This window comes from Rhagoletis pomonella, unplaced genomic scaffold (assembly GCF_013731165.1).
Source record: "Rhagoletis pomonella isolate Grant_MI unplaced genomic scaffold, Rhpom_1.0 Rhpom_scaffold_00003, whole genome shotgun sequence".
Lineage (NCBI taxonomy): Eukaryota > Metazoa > Arthropoda > Insecta > Diptera > Tephritidae > Rhagoletis > Rhagoletis pomonella.
In genome coordinates this window covers 93,007,270-93,024,352 of record NW_023458557.1, presented here as the reverse complement: position 1 = coordinate 93,024,352, position 17,083 = coordinate 93,007,270, and the positions used below count along the sequence as shown (strand labels likewise).

Below are 17,083 nucleotides of genomic sequence, written 5' to 3'. Positions count from 1 at the left end.
ATTTCAGATTTTTTTGTGGTCTCTGAGTTGTACCTCCAGAAATGGCGAGTGAAGTTCACGAATTTCAAGGAAATTTATGCTTGGGCAAAACTTGCTCGGAAAATGGCTGTTGAGTGGAAAAGTAATAAAAACATTGGGAGGGCTTTTTCGCAGCACTCTATGCGCAATAAAAGCATCACCGAAATGGATGGCCATTGCGGGCTAAAAAGTACAAAAAAAAATAAAATATTGTAGAAAACAAATTTTCAGGTTAGGCACAAAAAAAAAACAAATTTCAGCCGCTTGTAAGCACCAGTTACGTACATATTTATGCACATATCCGTTTACAAAATGTTATTTGCAAAAACCATTCATGTAACTTGGGCAAAATCTATTCCGGCGCAAGAAACAATCAATTCAGCTCAAGCCCCAGAAATTTATGGGAACACAGGGACCGACCGACCGCTGAGCTGGGCACAAAATGCGCAACAATGCACTTGCCAAATGATGATGAGCATTAGATTGGTGGATGGCTGGGTGGCGAAAAAGCTGCTGGTGCAGCACCAGAGACTATTTGGTTTGTTGCCAAGCGGCTTATTAGGCTTTTGTGCATTTGCACAGGCTACTCGTATGTATGTATGTATGTATGTGGCTTTGTAAATATGAGCACTTAATCCACTTGCGCGCATAACAAACAAACAAAAAAAAAACACATAACATTGGCATACATACATACATATATGTATGTAGTACACATGCATATCGGCAAACATATATACACACATAAATTTACGTGTTAACCACCGGCCAAACATGCGGGTTGAACACCCTTGTGCCACTTATTTGACAGTGAATCCACCCTTTTGTGGCAGCAAAATGTTTAAATATTCGAAAAATCATCGATTAGGGGTGATTGAGGCGTTGGGTATGGCATGTTTACAACATTGTTGTCAGTTGTTGTTTTTGTTTACTTATTGTGTAGAGATAATTATTGCTAACCACTTGACACACAAGCGTGTCAAGGCGGAAAAAATGTGTGTGATTAGGTTAAATGATTTGAAAAGTAAGTAAGTAAGATGCGAGTTGGAGTGTGGGCAGATTGGGTAGGAGTGAAAAGCTGTGAATTTTCGTAATTAAAAGATGAGACATTTTTGGTATGATGATCTCTTTACATAATATTTATTTATATTCACGGACACATTAATTGGGGCTATTTTTCATAGCTGGGAACAACATTTTTAGACACCTTTTTTATTTCTAAATTTTAGGTATTCATTTGCAAATTTTACTAGCATTGATTTATTGTTTCTTATGCAACTAAGCTGCTATTATTAGGGCAGTCGTAACACACAGAAGTTCTTCATCTTCAGCGATTGCTATTTATCTATGGACATACATACATATGTATATGGCTATAGAATTTGTAGAGATGAGAAAAATTTAGAATGCAACCATCAGCTTCTATATGAGTGCACAGTGCTTCGAAGAAACCACCACGAATTTCTGGGGACCACTCCTTCGACAACTTAGACTGCTTAGGAGAAAACTCTGTTTAAGGGGTCTAAAAGAAAGAGAGAAAATTAGGATGGCGTAAAGATGTTCCATACTGAGAGTCACAGTAGGGTCGTCTAACCTAAACTATTAAATGTGTAAATCAACTTCAAACATATTTAACTTTTTCTACTCAGAGATATACAGAGGGTCTTTGTGACCCATTTTAAGGCCGCTTAATCTTTTAGAAAATTAAAAAAAGGGTATTTTTTGGCCATTTGTCTACAAAAAAACATCGAATTATTTTTAAAAGCGGCGGATAGAGAGTTAAAAGTCCTTTAAAATTTCGAAGCAGAAAATTTTACTAGCCTGCACCTGTTATTAAAATATAAGGCGCGGGTCTTTTGACCCAAAGTTACATAAAAAATAATTAAAAATTTATAGCGAAAGTGTTTTGCAAATATTTGAAGCACAAAAATTTTTTAGTTTTGGATATAAAACTATTGGAATGTATGGAAAGTCCGTAAAAAGAATTTTCAAATGAATGCCAAAATATAAAAAAATTTGCAAAATGGTTTCTTCGCCCAAAAATATTTTAAATAACCCTCTTCCTCTTTTTTTCTTTGTTTCAATTTCAAAACCTATAAAATACGTTTTCCTAATTTTTATTTATTGAAACTATCCTCTTACAAAATTATTAACTTTTTTTTATTAAAAAAATAGAAATAGATATTAATTTTTAAAAGCTAAATTTGCAGTAAAAATTTGAATCTAAAAAGTAAATTTAACATAGTACAGATTTTTATCAAACGAACGCCAAAATTATAAAACAAAAAGAAAACAATTTAGGAAGTCAAAGTTTGTAAGGGTTAGCGCACCGAAAAATATTTAGACAAGTCTCTTCCAATAAATTTTTTTTTCTGAAATTTAAAGAGAAACAAGTTTTTTTTAGATGGAAAAATTAGAACATTTTCTCTTTTATTTTTAAGCTATTTTTTTTTTATAAAAAAATTATCTAAATGGTGTCGGCAAAGAAACTTAAAAGACCGAAAAATTGTAGATAATTTTTAGTATTTTTTGGCATTCTCGTAAGAAAAGCCTTTTCTGCTGTCCATCAAACAAAGGAGAGACCAAAAAAAAAATTTAAATTAAAACAATAAAAGAAACAATATTTGCCATAAGGTTTAACAAAACTATGTTTCAATGAAATCGGGTCTTAAGACTACAAACAGACGGTCAAAAAAATAATACGTAATACTAAATCAAAAAAGGCAAAAATAATTCCACTTACCAAAACATTCTTCTGATTCTCCTTATCCAACAGGAACTCCATGCTTTTGTGCGGTCGACGCACCGACGCAATTTGACTACCATTCGCCGTTGTTGATTTGATGACAACAGTACCACCGCGGCCACCAACATCATGCCCACCATACACACGCACATCATCCTCATCCAAATCGCCTTCAAAATAATCCGCATCGTCACCACACGCCGCGCTCATATTCAACCGTTTTGCCACGCCGCCACCGATGGCACCGACGCCCCGACCGCCAACAAGACCGTATTGTTGTTGTTGATGCTGTTGTGGACCGACGATATCCACCAAGGAACGCGTCTTACCCGATATAACCGTTTCATGCGTATCCAAATTCGTTTCGATCAACCCGATTTTGTTGTTATTATTGGTGTGCTGCAAATACGCATTCGACATGGTTGTATAGGTGGGCGCAACAACGCGCGCGTTCCCATCGCTGCTAGCGGCAGCGACACCACCGGGGGAACCACCGGTTGTTAATAACATAACGGTTTCGCGTGCTACACCCGGCAAGGAATAACCGCTTTGAGCCGTCTCTTGTGCTGTCGAAGGAGTTTCGTACTCCACACTATATTCGCGTGCTGCTGCTGCTGCTGCTGCGGCAACACTAACCGGTACACTAGAATTATTTGTTTCGCGTACGCTATCTTGTTGTTGCGGCGTTACTACTACGTTCGTATCTTTGAGCACGTTAGCGGACGCGTGCACGTTTATTGGCGTTGATGTGACAGCGGTGTTGCCGTTCGCTTGCAAGCCCGCATCTAACTGTTTTTCGATTTCTTCATCAGCATAGTACGAACGTTCGGCATCGAGAAAATCAGTGTAGAATTGGCTACGCGACTTGAAGTTGGCTGCATTTGATGTACCCGTGCCATCCTTGTGCGCATGTGCCGGCACACCGCCACCGCCCTGTCGCCGGCCACTGCCAAAGTATTTGGTTATAATAGTCGTGCTTGAGGTGGTGGCCGGTACGGTGCCGTAACGATAGGGCTTCGGCGGCTTGCCGGTAACGAGCGGCTCACCATTTTTATCGGTAATGGCACGCATATCACTCATGTCGCTGCCGCTGCGGTTCGAATTGATAGTAGAGTTGTTGTTCGTGTTGTTATTGTTGGTGGTGCTGTTGTTTGGTTTGTTTGGAGTAGCTGTCAGTGTTTGTTGGCCTTTGGCGCCAACTTTTGCATCAGCTGGGCTAAAGTTGGCCGGTAGTGTAGTGGAGGCGCCGCCGCCGCCGCCACCGTTCGCGGCAGTCATAACCGATGGTGGTGGTGGTGGTTGTGTACCTGCTGGTGGTATAGGACCTTTTAACGGTATGTATATATAGTCGGGTCCACTCTGAGCGGACGCGCGCTTAGTTTTATTTGTTGTAGATGAGGACGACGGCAACTGTTGTGCAATTGCTTGTCGCTGTTGTTGTTGTGGCAGTGTTGCCGACTTACCGAAACTTTTACGCATCGTAGATTTATCCACCCCATTTTGCTCACCGCTCTGCTGCTCCTGCCACTCTTTTTGCTGTTGCTGTTGTTGCTGCTGCTGCAATTGTTTTTTGTTCTTGCGCCTCAAGGAGAAGCGCAAGCCATGCGCAAAACGCGACAGAAAGCCCTTCGAACTGGGATGTTTTTCATCCTTGAATTTCCTATTCAATAGCTCATTGTTATTGTTTGCTGCCGCTGTGGCAGCGCTGCCACTTTGGCCACCCACACCCGCACCCACTGTGGCGTTAGACATTTTGTAGCGCGTCGTTTGCGCAACACTCAAATTACCAACACTTTTAGTACGCCTATCTGTTACGCTGCCCCCTACCTCACTTTCACTCTTATTAACGTTATTTTGATAGTAATATTGCTCACTTTGGCGCCGCTCGAAATTGTCGAGCAGCTGCTGAGACGCGTACAAGATGTGATGCGCGCGATTTACGGGCGGCTCACTCAGTATCGGCAGGTGTATGCTGAGCGGACGCGTTTGTTCATTACCGCTACTATTACTAACACTGGCGTTATCTTTAGCGCTAGCACCGCCTCCACTTGCACCTTCGCTGAAACTACTATTCCGATTAGATTGCGACGCGGCGTCGTTTTTGATTGCTTCGTTATTTGCGCCACTTGATTTTTGTGCGACCGTCGTTTGTTCCGCTTTCACAATATTCGTTGTTGCATCAATGATCGTCGATTTGTGACTAACATTCACATTCACTGTTCCAGCGTTCACCGTTTCGTTGTAGTCAGTTGCAGCGCCAGCTACCTCGCCTGGCGCGTTTGAGTCGAGTTTTAATGCTTCTCCCTTTGTTTCAGCGCTGTAGTCTCCGCTGGCTTTGTGCGATGTTTTTGCCATGGCTACACTCTCTACCTGTTCTAGTAGCACGCTCTCTTCCAGAGCGCCTTGCTCTTGCATGCGTGCGCGCTCTCTCTCTTGCTCTTCGGCTGCCACTTGACGCTCTCTTACAATTATCATTGCTCTTACTTTCTCAATGGGCACCGCTCTAATTTGCGCCACACTCTTAGTGGCATTGCCCGCGGCGAGCGCGCTCTTAAGTTCAGCCGCATAGCGCGCGGCAATAATTTCATTCACACGCGTATTTTGTATGACTGTGGCGTCCGCATTGTCCAGCAATTCATCATCTGTTTCCTCCTGCTGCGCGTTCTCGCGCTCCTGCTGCAGCTGCTGCTGTTGTTCGGCATATTCCTCAGAGGACTGCTCCTGCCAGGAGTATTGCGACACGACCGGGCAGAAGCTCACTTCTTTGCTGAAGGAGGTGCGCGAGCCTGCGGACAGCAGTATGCCCAGCGGCTTTTGCGCTGTGGTCTGCGGCAGCTGATGCATGGAGGTGTGCGCGCTTGATACGTACATGTCGTCCTCCATTTCGTCTGCGTGTGGATCGTAGGCATTCAAGTTGGGCGTGCTAGACACCATGTTGCGCTGCTTTGTGGCGCTTGCTTGCGAGTGGAAGCGCCGCTTTGGTATTGCATTCGTTTTATTCAACTCGGTGTTGCTCAACTCCTTGGGATCGAAATTGCATTTCTCTAAACTCTGCGCGTAACTTGTGCGCAAATTAGTGGGATCTTGATCGAATGTCTTGCCGTAAGACTCTGTTGTTGTGTGCTTGGTAGGCGTCTCAATGGAAAAGAGCTGCACGTCGCTAACTAAACTGTGAGTGGCCTCCGATTTGCGTGCGTGCTTTTGACGCGCGGGAGGCTTGCGTATGGTCAATTGCACATGCTGCGCTGCTGAATCCACCTGCTCGTCGGCGCAACCGGCGCTACCGCCAACACTGTCCAAATCCGAGTAACTCGAGTTGGAGTGCTTGCGCTGACGAGGTGGTGGGCGCGGACTGCAGCTCGGACGATCCGCAACATTTACTGCTGCGTTGGGCAACAACAACAACTGCTCTTCGCCGTCAATCGGTTTATCGTTCAAAATCGAAGCATTGCGGTCGTATATTTGTGAAAGTTCATCGAGTAAGAAATTGCCTTTGCAAATAATATTCTCATAATCGGCGCTGGCCGTGCTCTTGGGCGTGTCCATGTTGTCGCTGTTGCTGTTGATGTCGACGTCGCGTTCGCCGTCACCAGCCAAATTATCGCTGCAACGCTTTAAATTAGACTGTGCGCTGATACGCTGCTGCAAATCTCCTTCCAGTTGTTTCCGCGAATAATCCAATTGCGTTAAATCCTGATAGCTGGCGTTCATATAACCCAACGATTGTGTAGCCCAATGCCTGCCGCCCTCACGCTGCGGTCTACTGCCGAACGCCGCCTCGAACCGCTGCAAATTCCGTTCGCGCCGCTCTGACCAACTGCAACTACGTCGTATTTTCAACGATGTCGCAGTGTCGAAAAAGTCCTCGTCCTCTGCCTCTTCTACACTGGAGCTGCTGGGGCTAGTCTCGGTTGCGATATCCTCTTCCGGTGACGATTTGCAATGTCTGTGACGTGTGTTCACACGCTTTTTGCGTCCCAATTTATTCAGTTCACTTGGTACACTCGAAATGCGCCGTCCACCGGTGACGTAACCACCAATACAACTACTTTCGGCCACAGCTCTACCACCACCGCCACCACCACTGCCACTGTTGTAGACGCGTTGTCGCTTTCTAGCCTCTGGCGTCGATTCTTCGCCCGTTTCGTCACTGTGACTTTCACGCGGCGATGCCGATGTCGTACTCAAGTCCGAATCGTCTAAATTGGACGGTCGACTCGTTGTGCCACCCGTTGACCGTTCGTCAGTGCACCTAATTTCACTTTCCAACGTCTTCGTTTCGCTCCGTAAATGCTCCAGCCCGTTGCCGTTTGCGTCGCTCGCGTCGCTGTTGTCGGTGCGTTCTTCCGAAAATACAGGAAAATCTGTTTCGATAACAGTTTTGCAGGTTGTAGTACCTAACGCGTCGCGTATATCTGGCAAACTGTTTCGTAGACTTGCACAAAAATTCTCGAGAGTCGATCGATGCTGATGTTGCGCTGCTAATAGCTCTGAATTGGAGGTTGTTGACGAATGCCGTTGCTGCGCTCGTTCTAATTGTAGCTGTAGTTGTAGTTGGTGTTGTTGCTGTTGCAACTGTCTCGGTGTTGGTAGCCATGTGAATGAGGCGGCTGAGGCGCATGTCGATGCCGAGGTGGAGGATCGCGTTGTGCCGCAACTGCTGCCCGACGATGATGCTGATGATGAGGAGACATCGGACGCCACAGGCGAAGGCGAGTGCGCCAACGAGCGGCGCTGTTCGAGTAGCATGGCGGTAGTCGTCGCCTCTCGCGTTGGGCTATTTTTAACACGTTCATAGCGTGGACACGCCAATACATGGCGCGTACCAATAGCTTCTGTATGTACATCATGCTCCTCGCCGTCGAATTCCTCCTCTACATCATAGACGTCGCCTTCGTGGTCGTCTGCTGCTGCATGCTCTCCTTCATCACACTTGCTGGCTGCTGGCAGTTGAGATGCTTGTAGTGGCGGTGGTGTGGTTCGCGCATTGAATGATGTTTCGTAGTCTTCGTCGTCCGCCGCTGCTGCTACGATGAATGTGGCGTCATTTATTTTTGGCTGACATATTTCATGTCCTACGACGACGTAATGCTTTGTAGACGCGACATCGCCGCCTAAATTGTTGTTGATGATGTTGTTTTTGGAATGTTGTTGCTGCATTTGTTGTTGTTGATGTGTTGTTTTTGTCACACTGTCAACGTCCTCAAACGCATGCCGTTCCGACGCGTAGTCATACTGCTGGAATTCCTCTTCTTCCTCGCAGAATTTCTCGAAATTTTTTGGTATACTTTTCGATTTTGTGCGCCGCAGCGTCGACGGCTCGCAGTAGCCCGAGTCTTCGGAAAGATTTTCTGCCGAACTTTTGCCTGCGCGCTGAAATGCCATCATGCGTCCGGCGCGCGTGCACGCCGTGCTGCTCGAGTCAGTTAAATCTTCCGCTGATGGCTTCGATGCCGTCAAAATACTGTTGCCTGATGAGCTGCCCGAGCTGGTAGATGATTCCGAATCTGATTTCACCTCACCCACAGTAGCCTCCATCAAATTCGATTTGCTAGCACCACCGAATAGCACGCGCTGGTCATCATCAAAATTCAGCTTATCTAAATCAAAGTAAGTCTGATGCAGTCGCCCATCGGACGACTCGAAGCGCTTAAGCAGCGAAATTTGTGAGCCACGACGGCTATTGTTGCCAGAGTTGCTGCCACTATTAGCGCCGCTACGCACGCCATCTTCGCTGCCATTCAAAGCACCAGTGCTGCGCGCGCCATCGAAGCTTAGCAATGAGGGCGATGAGTTGCCCAAACTGGACATGCTCGCGTGCTGCTCCTGCAGCTGTAGCTGACGCTCCAACGACTCGAATTGTATCAGCGAGGACGAACGGCTGAGTGAGTGGTAGGAAATGCTATCCGAATCGGAGAATTCATCGAAACGCCGGCTGCCAGTACTGTTGCGTTGCTGCTGCTGCTGCAACACTGGTTGCGATTGTTGACCCCAACTGTCGCGTGTGCAGGCCTCATAGGCCAGAAAGCGTTCTAGGCTATTGCTGTTCGCCTCATTGTAGTCGCACGGGCGCTGGGTGCGGCGCAACAGCACAGTATCATCAAAGCTGCCCGAAATCGGCGGCTGCTGTTGAGGAGGCTGTTGTGTGGCCGAGTGGACGACAGTGGATAGCTGGCCGCCTATGATGAAATCGTCGCAACGACGTGCGCGCTTAGCAGGACAGGCGAAATCGCGCTCTGAAATCGAATCGGGATCTGAAAAGAGCGAGGGAGAGAGTTATTATAAATTATTTGGGAAGAAATATATACTCGGCATTATTACCTTTATTAACTTCGATTCTTATGACAGAGCCAGTCTCCGATTCAGTGGAGCTCCAAAAATGTTCTCTGCCCTGCTCATACTGATTCCAGCTGTTTTGCGCGTGCTCCTCATCCTCCGACGTTTCTTCGAGTATGGGCTCGAGCATTTGTCGTGAGCTGGACAAGTAAATGGCATCTGGAAATGAAAATAGGCGATTATTAACATAAAATGCTACACAAAAATACAAGGAGGCCCGCTAAATTATTTCTACTGTATGAGTACAAAGCGACAGACCTAAGCTTTGGGCGCGCCATTTTCGCATCGTGCCAGCTATATTTCACCCGCTTGCGTCTTATAGTCCTCTATGTACGCTTTGGGCGCTTTCTAAGCCACGCGGGTTACTCCTACAATTGCAAAAGCTAAACCGTTTCTAAACGCGCCCAACAAACAACTAATCAAGGGAGACCTTTTCAGCAATATACCGCTTCAGCGGCTTCATCGACTTGGTTGCAGTGCACGACATAACATGTACTGCTACGGCGGCTGGCACTGCAGCTGTCTCCCGTATGATTGCATTCCGTGCATGTGTGCGTGCTTCGTTGTTTGTGTGTGTGTGTGTGTGTATGTGTGTGTGTGTGCTAGCTAGAGATCACTACGATCATTGCGCGATTGAGAGGGGGGTAGACTGAAAATACTTTGCAAGCACTGCAAGTCTCAGACAGTTTGGGGAATAGAAGACGAGCACACAGACCCAGAGTCTGTTGATGGATGGAAAAAATACATACGTAGAAGAAAACACCAAACGAAAACAGATCAACTTTGAGGAACTGTATTGTCGGCAGCATGGAAGAAGACAACAACAACACAATTATCCATCTTCATCTTCATCTTCATCTGCATCTGCAACGCCTTCTACGTCTTTGGCTCCAACGTTGATTTGTCTGTTTTGCTGCCTCATGAATTTTTTCCCTTTTACAGTTGATTATTCATTTGCTGCGCATATGATTCATTCATGATCACGATTCATTTTTGCTGACGTTGCGAGCGCATCCAACAGCCTGCCCTAGCGCTGGCTTGCCTTAATCTTTGGTCTCTTTCAGCGCCGACAATCGTCGTTAATAATAAATTTATTAATTAAGTGCAGATAAAACAGCAGTGAACGGTTGCCAGTTTATGGTCGCCCTCTTTTCTTTGCTTCTTTTCTGTTTTGCTTGCTGTGCAATGACGCGCAACACTGCAACGCCGCAATGCCGGTAAACGTTGCCGTTTATGCAGCAACAAGCGAAGCTCTTTCATGTGGTGCTCGCGAAACTGGCACAGACGGTATTTATATGCGCAGATCCGCTCAAGTCAGCTGTGGCATGCAGCATATTTTTATGCCTAGCACTGAGTTCGTGCTCTTTGGCGTGGTTCCATGGCCGTAGCGAAAAAATGCTGAGTCGCCCTGCTGCTGCCACTTTTAATGGCTAATTGTGACAAATTAATAAATGTTGCAGTATGATTGTGTCTTTGTTTAGTCATATTTGACCTCAAATGAAAGCCAATGCATATTTGCAAAATTGCTGAGTTGATCGTAAGCGATGCAAGCCCGCTTCGGTTCTTACTGCTTAAGAGTTGTATAGTTGGACGATTCCCAAAACTCTTGAACAAAAAGATTAGGAGGGAGGGCCTGACAAGATAGCCTGATTCCTTATTCTTTACCGAAGGTCTCCCATACAGTTTGTTACTGACCCCTGTAATGTACTCTAAGTTAAGGTAGCTTCCAGCAGTCTATTGGCTGCTCAACTGTATGACGTCAATAAAGGCGATAAACATCTGCTTTCATAGCCAAGCAACAATCAGGCGTCTAGGCTCAATTAAGGTGCATCTCAAATTAGTCAGGGAAAGACTAGCCTCTCATTTGTCTGCGTCAGAATGTTTTGCAGATAGAGTAATGAGTATCAGACCGTAGAAAATACTGCCTGGTGCATGAAATGACTAGGAAAAGAACCCTACCTCAACGCGGAGTCAAATAGCAAGGAGAGGGTGGAATGCCATTGACTTCTTGCAGCGTACTCTTGCATGGAAGAGACTCATGTCAGCTTAGCGAACGCTGGGCGCCAACAAAGAGAGTTGGAACTCCAAGGTTATGCTGGTCCAAGACGGAGCGGATTTGTGAGGTGGAAGGGTTGGAAAGATTTCTTACAAGTTTTACAGCCTTTGCAAAGCTGAGTTCGTACTTCCTAAATAGCTTGAGAAGTTCTCTATGTCTTCGTTGAATGTCATTTCCTTTCCAAAACATGGTGGTATAAAAAATTACTAATTTCATTGGCCAAAGTGTGCATCTTGAGTGAGATAGTCACCATTACTGGAGCGAACCGATTGTAACAGATTAATCCAAAGAAAATGCTTCAGAGTGTTAGGACTCAAAAAATGGAAGCGATATCAGGCAGCTTTCTTGGTTCAAGTTCTTGGCATAAACGAGCCAGACTTGACCACATAGCTATTTCTCGGACAGCGAAATGGCAATTAGGACTTATTGACTCTTTGAACAAAGGTTGGGTTTCTCCGCCACATACTTCCATGTAATTAATCAGAAGTAAGAGCACCTTCTTGTTCAGCTGTACAGGCCCTTATAACATAAAAATTTGCTTTCTAGGCGGGATTGAAAAAGAGTTGGCCATAAAGGAATGCACGCTCGGAGTTTTTCTCGATATCGAGGGTGCTTTCAACAATGTCTATCCGAAGTCAGTTTCCAATTCCCTCCTTATGGTGGGCGTGCAACGGGGTCTGCTGGATTTGATTAGGCTGCTTCTCAAAAAGAGAACTATTCTATCAGAACTAGGGGACGGCTCCATTACAAAGTATATGACCAGAGGCACTCTCCAAGGGGTCGTTCTCTCCCTCTACTCCGGAACCTAACTGTTAACGCCTTACTTCTAAGCCTAAAGGGGGCCGGTTGTCAGGTCATGGCGTACACTGATTACATAGCAATCGTGGCAACGGGCAAACATCTGCAGGTCCTGAGTGGGTTATTGCAAAATGCGCTCAGTCTGGTAAACATTTGGTCCAAAGAATGTGTACTTAGTGTCAATCCTACTAAGACAGAAATTGTACTTTTCACAAGGAAGTATAAAACTCCTGTATTTAAACCTCCCACCCTAAACAGGGGGGTGGGGTTACTCTCTCAACCGAGGTCAAATACCTTGGAGCCATTGAAGACCGCTCCAGGAAGGCCAATATCGCCCTGTATGCCTGTAAGACGGCTATAGGCAAAAAGAGAGGAATAAAACCACACATAGTACACTCGATGTACACAGTTGTTACAAGACCCATCCTTTTATACAGGATCACTGTATGGTGGCCTGCGCTAAACAACACTTTGTCCAGAGTCTAGGTGGAACGAGTGCAGAGGACGGCTGCTATGCTCGTCAAGAGAGCACTGCCCACTACACCCACCAAATCATTGGAAATAATGTTAAATCGTTCACCTGTGGATCTCTACTGCAAATTGCTGCAGTGCGGCCAGGTTAAATACGATCCAGCCGTGGACAGACTTTAGATGCGGACACGGAAAAGCACTTGAAACTCTATCGGATAATCAGCGAAAGACAGATTATGCCACTCCTCTACTCTGTTTAGACAACAGATTATCTATAAGAATCCCAGAAAGGAACGAATTGGAAGGGGCCACATACTTAAACCCAGGGTCTGCAGCTATACATACAGATGGTTACAAGCTTAACCAAAGAGTGGGTAGCGAGAGTTACTCTGTTGAACTCGCGCTAAACCTCAGTTTTCGCTAACCGCCATAATGGAGGCAGCTCGGTGGCTCATAACCTCCGCCAGGTCGGCCTATCGCTATTTATTCTGACAGCCAAGCTGCTATCAAATATTTCAAACCTAACGGTACAACATCCAAAGTAGCTATAGGCTCAACTCTCAGATTAGTAGCCGTAGTGATGGGCACACACCCCAAAAAGGTAAGGATACCCCACCAACGATTTTTTTTTTGCAGTTGCGCAGAGACGTGGAAGAGGTGCAGAGCTTCGTACATTATCTCTGCCATTGTCCCGCCCTTGCCAACACGCGCAACCAATTCTTCAGCAAGTACTTTTTACATTGTTTAGCCGACATGAACTTGGCGAACGTCCTCGACTTTTTTGTGCTATATAAAACGCACCCGGTGGTTAAATTACTAAGGGAGGGAAAGAAAGAAATATGGCTTCGGCCAGTGGTATCACAACAGGCTTTTCCAGCGCCGCGAAGAGCGCAGAGTTACTCTAATCTAACCAAACCTAGGCAGGGCTTTCTTTTTACCCTAAAACCATGATGGGCATGGGAAAATATCTGCCCATGAAGTGTTAATTTTTGATAGCTTTCAAAGCTTCTAGTAGGAATTGTGACCAAATATTTGCCTTTCGGTTCGGTCTAGGTGGCGCTGCATGGTCAACTCCTGGCAGGGTATTGCTTAGGTTGCTTGAAAATGGCAGCTATGGCCAATTGATTTAGATTTTGTGGAAGTTTCTAAGCGATTTGAGAAAGAGACAGGAATATTCTTTAACCGCACAACCAGGGTATCAGATGAAGGTCAAGTGACGTTCGTTGTTTTTGATAACATCACGGTCCCACCCACATAAATTCAGCTACGCTGCAAGCGCAGCAAATTTAACCACTTTAAGCATCTCAGAAATCTTTATGAGAAACGAATTCTTTTTTTCTAATAGAATTATCGCTTCATTTGCATCTATACTGGCCTACTATTTTATCATCCCTATAGTACACTCACTACCAATTATGCTCGTTTACATAAATAGTATTTAGCCTGTATTCATTTCCACTCACCTTGTTGATCGAATGCCGACATATTCCATAGTGTTGGCGTGCTGATCACACCTGCCAAATCCAAATGCTCCATATCGTCGGTTTTAGCTTAAATTTTCTTCAATCACGATTTTTCGGTTGAAATTTTTCAATTTTCCTCAATTGCCCCTACAGCTTAAAATACGATTCCTTTCTCTTTTTTCGTGCTGACCAACAAAAATTGTTTGTTCCGTTGTCAGCTGCGGTAAAAGCATACCGTTTTCGTTGCACTTTCGCTTATGCAATCACTGCCCAAGTGGCACCAATACTTTTTTTTCTTATTGGGTTTAAATGCTATTTACTCTGCCTCAACGATTTGCTACATTCGATACGTACGTAGTAAGCAGTTCACACGTTTCGGCTTTTGTGCAATTGTTAAAATTAATAATCGATTTTTGTGTTCTTTGAATTCCGTGTAGATGCCTTAATAGATTTGCTTAGATTAAAAATGGCAAGCGTTGGCAGTTAGCTTCCATAGCACAAAACATAGCAATAGCACTTTTCGCTTTTGTTTATTATTACTTGTATGTATTATTGTTTCGCGTTTTTTTTTTTCCTTATTAAGTAAGTACATATTCTAATTGCTTTTTATATAGCACCAAGTTCAGCATTCGTACAGAATTTATTAAATTTTCGATAAGCGAAAATGATATCTGGAAAGATAAGAAAATATATATGAAGGCACGTTAGTAAAAGATTACTTGGGTGATTAAGGAATGTTTGAACTTTTGCTTTTTTTTATAAAAATTTTCAGGCGGCCAAGGTGACTTGGTGACTGCATTTCAGCGCATGTAATGTATGCATATATATACATATAAAAATTTAAATATATTTTTACAAATGTAGGTATGAATAAGTTCGAATAATTGCCAATGTCAGTGTTTCCCAAAGTGTGTAACAAGACCTTCAGGGATGTATATAAAACTTTGAAGAAGTGAATGAGTCTATTCATTACCGAACAACAAATGAATGCGATAACTGCGTCCTTTTTTTGGAAAAAAAATGGGTATAAAGTGTGGCTTATAAGCAGCATGTCAGTTAAGACTCAGATTATAATGAAACTTTTTATATATAAAACCAGTTTGGGAAACACTGCTCTAAGTGCACACTCGACTATATGGAATTCAAAATGCAACGCTAATTCGTCGCATCTGAATATTCTGGAATTATTGCGCCTGGTAGCAAAGAGACCTCATAGATATAAAAATGGAATGGAGAAAATTGCAAAAAAAAAAAAATGCAAGTCTTATTTAATTCATTCTATTTTGAAAGGCAATTTCAAGAAAGTGGGCATGTTAGTGTTTAGGTAATAACTACTAGCTACTAGAAATTTGTCTGGTATGTGTTTACATAAGTAAAATTCTTTAGTTTCGATTTTAAAGGCAACTTCAATACCAGCTAAGAGAAAAGTAAAAGAATGAATGTAATCATGCTTGGCGGAGTTTTGATATGAAATAGGTTGCATGTGAAGTTTTGCGAAAAATTATAATTGAATTTTTTGTAGTCAACGAAAAAAAAAACAATTACTTTCCTAAAAATATCAGAGTTGATATTTTGTCAATATATTCTTAATGGATATATTTATAATGGCGTTATCCATATAGAATTATTATCGATATACATAACTATCGGAATATTTATCGATATAGGTATCGACACATCAATCGATATGTTTTTCGATATATTTATCAATGCGATTATTAATATTTTTTTTTTTTTTTAATATATTTTCGCTATATTAATCGATATCATAAGCTTGGTAATCGATATCGATGTAAATTACATAGGTTTTGCAGTAACCATAGGAAATGAGCAATTTCAACAGAGTCGGAGAGAAGAAAGCGAGAGCTCGTTAGTAGATGCCTAGCACAGTGGTCTGAATGGAGAAACTGGCGGGATGAAATACTAAATATCGAAGTCTTCAAATCGGTACTAGGACCAAATAAAATATATTAGGAATGTTTAATAAACAGGCCCATCCACTCTAGTATTTGTACGAATGTCCAATTTTTGCATTTTTCACTTGTAAACGCGACGGTCCAGAAATTCCTTAAAATCTCTGAGTTCGCTAGAAACGTATTCAGCACTTTGATCAAAACATGTTTTTTTCATTATAGTGAAAATGGTGACGTTTAATCGCGTAATTTTAAAAATTAATAATTCTTCATTTATAATACTGAAATATTTTTGTAAGTATAAGTAAAATGTAAGTATATTAGATTTCAAAATTGCAGAAAAAATGTTAGCCAAATTTTGAAAAAAAAAATATTGACATATTCATATTACTTCACATATAAACTACACACACACTAAAAATTACACCCAACTTTTGTCAGCTTTGTTTAGTACTTGAATTTAGGAGGAACCAAATTTTCACTATGTTCTATTAAAATCCACAAATTTTTTAAATTAGAAAGCCATCATATTGGACCCATCATTTTAAATTTTTGAAACCTGCTTTCAGGTTCGTAACAGCTACCATAAAAACCCCTAAATACTATCAAAAACACCCGAGTAACAAACGAGCGAATGCAATAAATTTCTTAAAATTATTCCGCCATATTGGATCCGTCATTTTGAATAAAAAAAAAAAAAAATGCATTGTCAGATTCATAATCAGCGACCCCAAAAACCCCCCCCCCCGTAACATATTGGGTTCCTCCTTTTTAAACCTGACTGAAGATTTGTAATCACTAATCAGTGGTATCATAAACTAGTAAATGAGAAAATCCATCAGCGCGACTCTGTTAAAATCGTTTTGTCCCGCTAGATTCTCTATTCAGACCACTGTGCGTCGGCTTGAGTAGATGGTTTTAGACAAGAGGTCCCCACTGGATAGATAAGAATCAAGTCTGTTTAAAAAACGAAGTTGCGCTACGCGGAATTTTATTTACATATTTCGACCTTCGCTTGCAGTCGATGACGATTAAATTCCCACGAGAGCTGGAAAACTATCGATAGTCGTTCTATAAATGATACGTTGACCCGGATTTGAAACTTCAAACTAAAACTATGTTCACATATCAATATTATCTCAATCAAAGCTCGTTTTTTAATCACCCCGTTTACACAGGCAAATCTCAGATTATTAGCCGTCAAATTTGTTGTGCTTGTTATTCTTACATCTCAAGGAAAAGTTATGTTTCTTCTCTGTGCCACCGTGATCACGTTTTTCTG

At 43.1% G+C, this 17,083-nt stretch overlaps 1 protein-coding gene across 1 annotated transcript in view; it reads right to left on the bottom strand.

Annotated features, from left to right (window-relative positions):
- LOC118736420 (serine-rich adhesin for platelets) overlaps positions 1 to 17,083 on the bottom strand; it is a 278,380-nt gene that overhangs the window by 182,132 nt on the left and 79,165 nt on the right. The window contains exons 3-5 of the mRNA XM_036466514.1: positions 13,889 to 14,559; positions 9,086 to 9,259; positions 2,762 to 9,018 (exon numbers count right to left, since the gene is read on the bottom strand). Of these exons, the coding sequence (XP_036322407.1) occupies positions 2,762 to 9,018; positions 9,086 to 9,259; positions 13,889 to 13,961 (6,504 nt within the window). The 5' untranslated portion in view covers positions 13,962 to 14,559. The remainder of the gene's footprint in view (positions 1 to 2,761; positions 9,019 to 9,085; positions 9,260 to 13,888; positions 14,560 to 17,083) is intronic.